Raw genomic sequence first — 11,842 nt, 5'->3', positions numbered from 1 at the left:
CTCAACAAAGAGTGGCTTGGTTCAGAGTCTACACGGGGAGAGAGACCAAGTCACCCTTTGTTGAGGGTTGAGGTCCTCAAGCCCTCAGGAGGTTTCCACCAGCGAGCCTGCCACCCGCCTTTCTCTGCATTCTTCTGAGTGCTCAGCAGAGGGCTTGGAACTCTCTCCAGCTGGACCCAGGAATAAATAGGAGTGTCTTGTGTGAATGCAGAGGGGGCAGAATTATCCTGGACAGAGGAAGAATGGCTTTGAACTTTGGGGGAAGCACAGGTGTTTCCATGGGGCTGGAGGACATTTGGAGTATAAGGGCTTTGCAGCGGGGAGGGCTGGGTCTCTCTCTCCAGATCACAGGGAGCCACATGGGCCTGGCACAGGTGCCTGGGTGGTACCTCTCAGCTCTGGGTGCTGGCCTCCAAGATCAGCAGGGCCTGGTAACAGCAAGGGGGACAAATACTGAAGGCAGAAGCCAGAAGCCTGTGCTTAGAGTTGCCTCTGCCATTTCTTTCTTTCTTTCTTTTTTTTAATGATTTTATTTATTCATTTGAGAGAGAGCATGAGAGAGCACAAGCCAGGGGGAGGGAGAAGCAGACTCCCCACTGAGCAGGGAGCCTGATGTGGGGCTCGATCCCAGGACCCTGGGATCAAGACCTGAGCCAAAGGCAGCTGTTTCACCGACTGAGCCACCCAGGCGCCCCTCTGCCATTTCTAGGACTGGATTCATTCATCTAAGTTGAAGCAATAGTCAGTATGAACCAGTATGAACCAGTCAGTCATAACCAGCAGTTATGAACTCCTGGGGCTTCAGGAAAACTGAATCAGGAGCCATCCCTGCTTCTTGGGAGCTCACAGTCCAGTGGTGGCCACTGAAGACAGTTTTGGACGGCATCTCTATCATGTTGTACTTACAAATTGTTGGGGAGCTGGTGATAGGTCTTTTAAGCTGTGTCTCGATAGTTGAGTAGGAGTTCCCGGGGCGGGGTGGGGGGATACAATGGAAACACGCCCGCAGGAGAAGGAGCACAGAGGCACGCTGGGAAAGTGAAGACAACCTAGGTCACACTGGCATATAGGAGATGCTCATTAAATATGTGCTGAACTGAGCTGCCTTCCTGCCTTGCCCCCAAGAGAATCTAGCTCTTGCCATTAACCTGCTGTAGACGCACTAGAAAAGCAGGTCTGTTCAATGAGTGAATACACAGCTGGCCAGATGCCACGTGCACTGTGCGCTTTACACACACTTCCTACTTACAACATTGCTGTCACAGAGATACTATCCTTTCTCTCCATTTTACAGCTGAGGAAGCAGAAGCTTCAAGATGGTAAGTGGCTGGTGTAATGTACCCAGGTAGTGACAGAGAAGGACGCTGACCCTACCTCTTGGCATCCTGGCCTCACGGCTCCAGCATTCAACCATGCCACATGCCATGGCTCGTGTCAAGGGAGGGTCTGGGACGGTCTGATGGGAAGCATTCAAGAACTTTGAGGGACTTTGCTCCCCACCCTCCAGCCAGCTGGGATGGCCTTGAAAGGTTATCTCCCAGGTCAGGTAATCTGTTGGTCAGTCCGTCTGGGACAGGGGAAGCGAGAAGGTGTCATTCCCCACCTGAGAAGAGGAAAATTATGGTCCTTCTTGCAGGAAACAGATCCTGGGCGAACAAATACCCTTAAAAAACGAGCAGGAGGACAATGAGCCTTTGTCCTGCAGAGGTGACAGGGATTCCATTTCTTCTAGGTGCCGGAGCTGCAGAAAGGTCAGTGATGGATGGGCTTTGACAGTCGCTCTTGCTGGTTGGAGAGTACTTCCAGGCCCCTACATGGTTCTGGACCAATACACATCAGAAATGAGCTCTGTCTGAAGCTCCCAGACCCTGGGAGAGGCAAGACTTTGAGAGTTTCTAAGTCTTAGTACAAGGCACACGTTCACCCTCTCATCTGTGGGGAAGCAACAGAGCTCAAAGCACTGCTTTGGGTCACAAGCACACCTGCCCAACACATACTGGCTGTTCCCACCTGTAAATCTGTGGCCCTGAGCAAATCACCTTGTTTCTTCTGAGCCTCTGTTTTCTCATCTCTGAAGTGGGCATGATGATAAAATCACTGCAATGATTAGCAGAGCGCCAACTGCATGAAGGACTCAAGAAATGTTAGCTATTGGCATAACCACTCATGTTAGCTAAAACATTGATGAAGCACCTTCTAGGTGTCATAGTGCAAGGGACACAGGATGAATAAAATTTTATCCTTAATTTCAAGAAGCTTCTGGTCCACTAGGAGAAGTAGGTATATCTTCTTTGTTGTTCCTTTCCCCATCTTGGTGGGTAAGACTGCTCTGTGCTGAATGTCCCTGTTTCCACGGGGACCACCGGGATTCTAGGTCATGTGGGACTTGGGGAGATCCGGGTTTGGGGGAGACTGATTCCTGTACCTCTGTCTAGCTATATGCCCCTCCCGTGTTGCCATTCTTGGTTCCCATGTCCTTGTCAGGGCTCCCACTGCACTAACCGCAACCTGTCAGGTTTTTATTTATATATTCGTAACCTGGGTGAGGGTGCCCTGGGGAAGGGTCTGATGCAGAGGGCTGGGGCTGACCATCCTGAACCAGCAAGCCCCCAGGCTGGGGAAGCTGAATGACAACTACGGAGCACCCACAATATCCATGTGCATAAAGCTTTACATATACACCAGGTTTTAGAGCTTGCGAAGCACTTTACCATTTGCTTCATTTATTCTGTATGGAAGGAGGGATCTCCGATGAGGAAACTGAATGCAGAGGGGTGGGTTCCAAACTGCGACTAGAACCCCAGCCCCACCCAGGTTCTCAAGGTTGTCTGGTAAGGACCACAGGGTGCTTGTTAAATATGTAGATAACCAAACCCTCTCTCCAAATTCTAAGTCTAGAGGTCTGGATTGGGACTCAGGAATCAATCGTTTAACAAACACCCAAGGCGATACTTAATCTCCCAGCAAGTCCGGACATAGTGCCATTCACTGATTTATTCACTTAGCTAAGATTTTTTGGGTCCAAACTCAAATGTGTACTGTGGGGAAAACACGATGAACAAGGCAATCCCCATTTTAAGGAACTAACCATCTGCCAGCTGAGCAGATTGTCCAGGTCCCATGGCCAACTGCAGCCCAGGTCTCTCCTAGGCGAGGCCCCTTCCTGCAGGGTGTGGGCTGGGTGTGGGCCGTCTCCACTCCCCCTCCCCCCCTCCCCTCCGACCAAGTCGGAGCTCCTGACTGAGCCTGTTGGGCCTCCTCCCACAGTCTCCACCTGCTCTGGGCTGAGTCTGTGGTCCTGTGGAGCTGGGGCACCCTGTGGAAGTTGCTGAGGCGGGCCTGGCACGCAGCATTTCAGTAAATGCCAACCAGCAGCTCGCGTGCCTGGCAAAGCAAGAAAGGAAACGGGGAGGAGGAGCCCTTCTGGGTGGAGGGAAAACAGATGGGGCCTGAGAAGGGGCAGGGATTTCTATTTCTTTAAAGGTAATTCCAGCTCTGACCTGGCTGCACCGCGCAGGGAGGCCAGACAAGGCTCAGTTCCGTGCAGGGCTCCGAGAAAGGGAAAAGAGAGAGGGCTAAGCTGACACCCAGCTTTCCTGCCGGGCACAGACACCACAGGCGACCCCCTTCTCCTGAAATCCCCCGGGGGGGGGGGAGGGTGGATGGGTGCCTGCGAAGGGAAGCACCTGATGCCACCACACCTGCTTCACCGACCGGGGTCCCCCTGTTAGCTATGCCCCAGGCTCCAGCTTCTGCCCAACACCTCCCTTTTGTGATGGAGAAGTCTGTCCTTTGCCCTGGTCCGCCCTGGTCGCTCCTGCCCATTGTCTTCTCCGGGAGAGCCCTTCCGTCCCCGTCTGAAGCGGGTCCCCGTGGGCCTTCCTCTGGAGCTCACCCTCCTTGAGCCAGCAACTCCCAGTGCCCAGTAGTTCCCCAGAGGCTAGCCCTCGGACAGGCCTTGCCGGATACAGCCAGGAGTGCTCCCGGAGGCCATCCGGGCGGTGTCCTGGAAGGCTGCACCTGGCCGGACTGGGTGGGGGCCTCGCAGGCCAGTGTGGGGCCAGCCTCCAGGGCCCACCACCGCTCCCTACCTGGTCCTGTTGAGCCAGACATCCATTTGGAGCCTGGAGCCACAGGAAGGGGCAGGGATCCGAGGTAGGGCAGGGCAAGGAAGCCACAGTTCTGACCCCAGAGCTGCCGATGACACACTTGCTGTGCCTCAGAAACAAGGCCCTTCCTATCTAGAGTAGCCACGTGCCAGGGTGCCCGGACCCGGCCAACAGGACGGTCCCCGACCTAACAGCGCAGCCAGCTTGGCGGGTCTCCTCCCTACCAGGCTCGGGGCTGGCCCGTCCCAGCAGGTGGTCCCTCTGGGGGCCACCTCCACCCACCCCCTAGGGTGGGGGCAGGTATAGGAGCTCAAGGCTTTCCCCAGGGAAGGAGGAAAGAGGCGGGGCGGCAGCGAAGGCCCAGGATATAAGGGGCGGAGGCGCCGCTCGCAGGGCCAGCCAGCCCACCATGCACGCCCCCCGGCTGCCCTTGTTCCTCCTGCACGCCTGGTGGGTCCTGCGCCAGGCGGGCGCCGCCACGGTGGCCCCGGTGCCGCTCCGAACGCGGGGGCAGCCCTCGTCGCCGTCCCCTCTCGCGTACATGCTGAGCCTCTACCGGGACCCGCTGCCCCGGGCGGACATCATTCGCAGCCTGCAGGCGCAAGGTAGGCTCCCAGCCGGGGCACCTCGGGACTCGGGAAGGGCGCCGGGGTGGGCTGCGGGCGGGCGGCCCGGGGCTGGGGACGCCGCGGCTGAGGGCGCCCCGGGCTGGGAGCGCGCGTCCGGGGTCCGGGTCTGGGGTGGCTCGGGGTCGGCACCGGCTGGGCGCGCGGGGTCGGCGGGTGGAGGGGATGGTGGCATCGGGAGGGGGCCCCGGGCGGAGACCTTTGCGTCCCGCGTCTTGCTGCAGGGTGGAGAGCGCGCGGTGCCGGAGGGTGGGAGGCCGACTGCGCCACTGGACCGCGCCGGCTTGTTAAATTACCTAAGCTCGCGGCGCCTCGGTGTGCGCTTCCCTGCAATGGGGACAGCAGTACCTCCCTTAGAAGACGGTGGCGAGAGCTAGGTGACAAAGCACGTTCGACGCTTAGCACGAAACCGGGCATAGAAATAAATGGTCGTTAGTATTGCTACATACATTTTGTGGATTTTTTTTCTTTTCCCGCGTGAGAGTGAATGGGTGCCGGAGCCTGGCGCTGACTGCAAGCTTCGAAACCCAGCACGGTGCATGTAACCTCAGGGATTAGAGTTCAGAGATCCGGGACTAGAGATGGGGTGCCCCGCAGTTGGGAACTGAGGCAGGCTTGGGAACTCGAGTGCAGGCTGGGAAGGGGTCAGCGTCCCGAGTGACTCGGGTTCGGAGCCTAGACATGGATGGGGGGAAGCACTCAGGACCATGGTGATTGGGGAGGATCACCCTCGGAAACAGCGCAGGGCGTTCTGGGCGTCCGGCGCGACCGGCAGGTGGGTGCGGAGCAGAGGGAGCGCTCCCGCGGCGTCCCCTTGCCCCTTGCAATCCACATCCTGACGCCTGGGGTCGGGGGCAGACCCCTGCCGCCCTGCTCCGGCCTGCGCCTCCCTCCCCAGCTGGGGCCAGACGGCCCTCCCCCACGCTGGGGCACAATCCACATCCGATAATCTGATCTAATTGGCCACCCGCCAGCAACTTGTGGTCTGGGGGTGGGGGCTCCTAGCTCCCTGGCCGGCCACGTCTGGGGTCAGACAGCTGATGACCCTCTCCTGAAGGGTCATCTGAAGACCAGACAGACTAGGGACACTGGAGGGGTGAGCTGGCTTGGAAATGACTGGAGTGCTCTGCTCAGTCCCTCTACCAGAAAGCTGGGTGCTGGGAGGAGGCTGGGCAAAGGGGTGCTGGGTGCCCTTTTTCAGTTCACTTGTCCTTCTGGAGAGTTCCAGAAGGTTTGTGGGGGTTTGACAGCCTGGGAGACTGGAACACTGAGTCCTGGTCCCTCAAAGCCTGCTTCCCAATTCCGGGTGGGTCCCTTGCATATCTGTTGAGTTCTCTAGTTTCCCCTGCTGTAAAGCAGGGGACTGGCTTTCTGCCTCATTGGTGTGTACAAGGTAAAATATACACGACAAAATCTAACATTTTACCTCTTTTTAAGTGTACGGTGACATTAAGTACATTCAGTGTTGTGAATTGGCTTCATTTTTTTAAAAGCAGCAAGAAGAGCCTGCTTGGAGGGACACTGATGGAGAAGGAATCTTCTAAACACTCTTTTCCCTCGGGCTTATCTGTAGGCCTCCCCAGGAAAGAGGGAAGTGGCTGTTAGCGTCTAACCAAAGTGGGTTTGCATCTGCCTCTGTCCCTGTTGAAACACCCTCAGGTTTCTCACCTGTAATAGTGGTGAGGATTGAAGGAGACCAGGCTCTGCTTGGGAAGCAGATAGTGGCAATTATCCTCAGAGTTTATAATAATGCAGAGTGGACGCTTAATGTCATACCTACACCCTCCTTTCCTCCAGAGCCCCAAGTCCTAACTCAGCCTCAGCACTCTGTCTGAGGGGAGAGAACCCAAGGGCATGGGCCCAACCACTTTCTTCTTTCTTTCTTTTTTTAAAGATTTTATTTATTCATTTGAGAGAGAAAGAGTGAGAGAGAGCATGAGCAGAGGGAGAGGGAGACCAGACTCCCCGCTGGGCAGGGAGCCCCACGTGGGACTCAACCTCAGGACGCTGGGATCATGACACGAGCTGAAGGCAGATGCTCAACCGACTGAGCCACCCAGGAGCCCCCACTTTCTTCTTTAGAACTAGACGTGGGTCAAGATCACACTGGGGCCTGTGGGCCAACTCTGTCCAGTGCTTGGATCAGTTTCAGGGTCCACGAACCCTCTCCAGATACTTACCCCAAGTCACATTTGTTGTACAGGTGGGAGCATTCTTAGCTTGTGTCAGGCATCAGTGACCCCCCCAAAATTAGGCACCCCTCTCCTAACAAGAACCAGAGCCAGCTCTAAGAGAACCTATCAGCACTGTTTCCCAGGGAGCCCTTGGCTGGGGGTGGGTCAAAGACTCTTCCTCACCCTGGGCAGGAGCACTCCATACACATTGTCCATTCTGGGAACAGATGACTTTGCTTCTATGTCCAGGTCCCTCACTACCGATCTGGAACCTTCATTTTCTAACCTTGGCCATCGGCAATAGTAAGGAAGTGGTTGATGACAGCCAACATTTGCTGTACCTTGGCTGTGCTGGGCGAAACGCTGTACGCACGTTAGCTCAGTAAATCCTAAAACTCCCACGAGGTGGATACTGTCACTATCTTCCTTTTACCAAGAGGGAAGCTGAGGCCCAGAGAAGGAAAGTAATCTACCCAATGTTCAACAGCGAGCGGCAGAATTTGAAGCCTCGCAGAACGCACCGGAGCGTTCTGCTCTTAACCTGCTGGGCTGGAATGTCTTCTTCTAAAAGGCCATTTGTGGGTACTTGAGATAAAAAGTCTTTAACTCCTGGTGCAGGTGGCCAGGAGTTGCTGCAGGTCCCACCTAATCCCCAGGTAGCTAGGGGTGCTGTGGTGGGCAAGGGGGAATGCCTGCCTCCTCCCCACACCTCCGGGGAGAGTTGCTAGCCAGGGCCCGGTTATTGCCCCCTGCAGGTGCTAATGAGGAGGGAAGGGGAAATGAAGAAGAGCAGCTGAAGGTGGGTTGGGAGAAGCTGCCAGGAGGCTGAAGCTGGGACGGCCTCCTTGTAATGCAGTTTGGATTTCTCAAAGAAATTCACTTACCATCTGACCAAAGATGCTCTATGAGACCCTTAAAAAAAAAAAAAAAAAAACGGAAACTGTTAGTGGTCTGCCCAGAGTGGACCTAAATCGGAGACCATCACCACCCTTGAGCTCGATTCACGAAAGGGTTAGTGTTTTTTTCTGAGGGATGATCCCTGACTTTGATTTAGCGACAAGCCTTCAAACCTCTTTATTTCCATGAGGGCTGATGAGGATGCAGGGATGGGTAGGGCATGACCGTTCCCATTGCAAAGAAAAGGAAACTGGGCTTGAAAAAAGTTAAAGGTCACTTTTAGGTGACCTGAAAATCCACAAAAACATGCTATTCCCAGACATCGGACCAAATTAGTCCAGGACTAAAATGAATGGAATGTGCTTCCCCGTTCCTTGTCGTCCGGTTTGGGTTGAGTTGTCTCGGGGAGCGGGGGTAGAACAGGGCCAGGGGCTGTGTGTGTGCTACCGTGTCTGCCCCAGGTGTGGGAATGTCCCTCAGGGGGTGGGGGAGGTGATAAGCACCCTGCAGGTAGATGAGAAAGCCCACGGGGTGGAAAACTGCCAGGTCAGCGCAAAGTCATGCTTAGAATGCCTGTAGAAGCCTATGCATCAGGTTGTCAAGAACTCCTGAAGTTTCTGCCTCTGCCGTTAGGAATGGGCGGGGCATTGGGCTTCTGCTGCCTGTGTCCCCCTGAGCCCACCGAGCCTTGCCTTTCCATGATACACGTATCAACCTCAATGTGCCCATGAGATAGGCCACCCTTTCCAATGAGAAGGCGGAGTCTGGGAAAGTGACTTGCTCAGGGTCACAGGGCGGGTGGAGGCTCAGGGTTTAGGTCAGAAAGCTCAGGGTTTGGCCAGAGAGCAGGGAGAACTCATCCAGTTTCTACCAGTTGTTCTCCAGCTCTCGAGTGTCTTGGAGGGAGCCGCAGAACGGTGATGTGATTTGGAGTTTGGGCTTTGCGGTTGGGCAAATCCAGGTTCATTCTTAGCTCTGCCGCCTTGTGTGGGTGATTTAACCTCTCAGAGCCGCAATTTGAATCGGACCAAAGTGGACTCCACGTTCCCAACGCCTAGGGGTTGGGCTGAGCATGGAGAGGATTCCTATCAGGTTAAGGCTCCAACATGAGCTCTGGTGGTTGTTACAGCGATGAGGCTGCAGGGGGCCCCCACTCACTCTGCTTCCTTCCCGGTTTTTCCCCACCCAGATGTGGAGGTGGATGGGCAGAACTGGACGTTTGCTTTTGACTTCTCCTTCCTGAGCCAAGTGGAGGATCTGGTGTGGGCTGAGCTCCGGCTGCAGCTGTCCAGCCCTGTGGATCTGCCCCCTGGCCTGCCACTCTCCGTCGAGATTCTCCACCAGCTAAAGCCGGATGCGGAGCAGGACCCAGCTGACTGCCGGGAGCGTCTTCGGATGGACCTGTTCACTGTCCCTCTGTCCCAGGTCACCTTTTCCTCAGGCGGCATGGTCCTGGAGGTGACCAGGCCACTCTCCAAGTGGCTGAAGCACCCTGGGCAGCTGGAGGAGCAGATGTCCAGTTTGGTTGGAGAGTGTCAGCCGCGGCCTCCCACGCCGCCCGTCGCCAGCGCGCTCCTCATGCTCTACTCCAACCTGTCCCCAGAGCGGAGGCAGCTGGGCGGCTCCACCTTGCTGTGGGAGGCCGAGAGTTCCTGGCGGGCCCGGGAGGGACAGCTGTCCCAGGAGAGGGGCAGGCGGCGCCGTCGACACCACTTGCCGGACAAAAGCCAGCTGTGTCGGAAGGTCAAGTTCCAAGTGGATTTCAACCTCATTGGATGGGGCTCCTGGATCATCTACCCCAAGCAGTACAATGCCTATCGCTGCGAGGGCGAGTGTCCTAACCCCGTGGGGGAGGAGTTCCATCCGACCAACCACGCATACATCCAGGTGCAGAACCCTGCCAAGGGGAGGGGAGGCAGGGGGCTGTGGGGGAGAGGGGGCCATACTGCCCGATCGGGGGTGGGGGAGCGGACAGGACTCCGGCTTTGCTTGTAAATTGCTGTTCATTCATTCACTGTTATTCGGGCACCAACAGTGTGCCGGCTCCTATCCTGGGAGAGACTGATGGCCTGTGACACGATCCTCAGAGGGCCTACATGCGGCCACGCCCCCTTGGGTAACCTCGAACACCTTGCTTCCTTAGGCCTTCTTCCTCGTTTTTCATAAAATTAGGGGTGGAGGGTGTAGACTAGAAGACTTCCGCTTCTCCTCAGCTCTGACTCTTCTAGGAAAGGAAGTTCAGAATCTGGACTCTGGGAATAAACACGGCTCTGATTCCTACATATTAGCTGTGTGATACTGATCAAGCTGCTTACTCTGTCTGAGCCTGACCTTTCCCGTCTGTGAAAGGGGGATGGCAATGCCATAGTTCATAGCCATGTTGTAGGGTTAAATGAGATGAGATGTTTCCCGCATGTATATCTGCTGGCTGGTGACCGGCACGTTGGATGATGTATCATCACTACTAGAAGTCTGTGATTAACCGATGGAATGGGGGCCGCATTTGTGGGGCCATGGTTGGGGTCCTCCTGTTCTAGCCACTGTACTTTTGCCACCTAAAACAGGAGTTGGACACCGTTTTGCGGTAGGGAGGGCCCAAGACTACCACCACGTGCCACTAATCAGCCTAAGGTCTAGAAGGTGGTGGAGGAGAGCAAAAGGACAATGAGAGGGAGGGAGCAGAGAATAGAGCCTAACATGGTGGCCCTGATATTGGGGTTCAGAGGCTCTGGGGAGCATGTGAGCTGAACTCGGTGGGGCCAGAGCCCTGCAGGACCTTTCCTAGGCAAAGGCCTGAGCCTCTCCTGGGACTTTGCTCCATGAACCTCCCTGCTGCATGATCAGGGGGACCCCCAGTGACCCAGAGAGTCCCAAGAGCAACTCTGACACTCAGATCCAAAAAGAAAGACCTCGCTGGACCACAGGGATGGGGCCCGGTTCCAGAGTGCCAAGGGATTGTTACCTTTTCTCCTACTGACTCTATTTGCCCTTCTCTGGGCAACAAAGCAAATCCCACAAGAATTTCCTCATGACTCTCTTCTGCTTCATGTTTCTGGAAGGAAACCAGGAGTTTCTTGGAATTGGCATGCACTCTAGACTAGAACAATAGGAGGACATGTCTGTTTGCTACTGCTTTACCCAGATACAGCCTTTAGAATCTTCTGTTTAGCTCTTTTTTTTTTTTTTTTAAACAGCCTGTAAAGTTACTTTACATGTTAGGAGTTGATGATGTATATTGGCAGGCTGAATCCTTTATGAGAATGATTTTCTTCTGCTTTTGTACTCAGAAACTGATTTTAACTGACTTTTCTCCCCCAGAGTCTGCTGAAGCGATACCAGCCCCACCGAGTCCCTTCTACCTGCTGTGCCCCCGTGAAGACCAAGCCGCTGAGCATGCTGTACGTGGACAACGGCAGAGTCCTCCTAGACCATCATAAAGACATGATTGTGGAAGAATGTGGGTGCCTTTGAGGGGATCCTGGCGGGGCCCGGATTTGCCTGTTCCCTGGGAAGTTGGGAAGGTCCTAGAAGAGACACGAGAACCATCTAACGCAATGAGGAGACACAGAGGGGGGAAGGTTGCTCTGTTTGCCAGACGGGGAAGAGCTGCCTGCCCTGTAAAGGAAGGCTCTGTGGGGTCCAGCTCACACAGAGGCTGCTGTCTGTCGGGAGAGAGAGAGGAGCAAGCCTGGGCGGCAGGCTGGTCGGCTGTTCTCTTTCCTGAAGAGACAGTGGTGACTAAAAGCACTAGGGCAAGGGTTCTCTACTTGACTTCTTAACCTATGAACCCTCAGAAATGATACGCAAAAGTTGGGGCGTACGTGCATTTATCTTTGAGGTGGGACAGGTTACCGATAACTTCTATGTATTCTCAAAGGTGGTCTTTGACCACCCCCGCCCCCTGCCAAGATGAAGTTCACTGTGTTAAAGGAGAAACAGTTGGCTCTCGTTGCCTCTGGCTGGTTTAGGGAAGCCCCCACCTGCTTCGGGCCGGCCAGTGGCGATCCGCTGGCCTTGTCCGGAGGCTCCCCAGAGT

At 55.4% G+C, this 11,842-nt stretch overlaps 1 protein-coding gene across 1 annotated transcript; it reads left to right on the top strand.

Annotated features, from left to right (window-relative positions):
* The first annotated feature begins 4,518 nt into the window (after window positions 1–4,518).
* Window positions 4,519–11,277, top strand: NODAL (nodal growth differentiation factor). The gene is made up of 3 exons (XM_021700163.1): window positions 4,519–4,714; window positions 8,996–9,693; window positions 11,125–11,277. Exons 1-3 carry the CDS (start codon window positions 4,519–4,521, stop codon window positions 11,275–11,277), a joined length of 1,047 nt encoding a protein of 348 aa, XP_021555838.1.
* Window positions 11,278–11,842: the final 565 nt, after the last annotated feature.

This window comes from Neomonachus schauinslandi, chromosome 6, assembly GCF_002201575.2.
Source record: "Neomonachus schauinslandi chromosome 6, ASM220157v2, whole genome shotgun sequence".
Classification (NCBI taxonomy): Eukaryota; Metazoa; Chordata; class Mammalia; order Carnivora; family Phocidae; genus Neomonachus; species Neomonachus schauinslandi.
The sequence above is the reverse complement of the archived record's forward strand: the minus strand, read 5'-3'. Positions and strand labels throughout refer to the sequence as shown.

Bases quoted from the DNA above. Each gene is read 5' to 3' on its own strand.
- NODAL (XM_021700163.1), top strand. From the start codon at position 4,519: ATGCACGCCCCCCGGCTGCCCTTGTTCCTCCTGCACGCCTGGTGGGTC. The intron at 4,715-8,995 runs GTAGGCTCCCAG...TTCCCCACCCAG, and splicing joins TCGCAGCCTGCAGGCGCAAG to ATGTGGAGGTGGATGGGCAG. The intron at 9,694-11,124 runs GTGCAGAACCCT...TTTCTCCCCCAG, and splicing joins CCAACCACGCATACATCCAG to AGTCTGCTGAAGCGATACCA.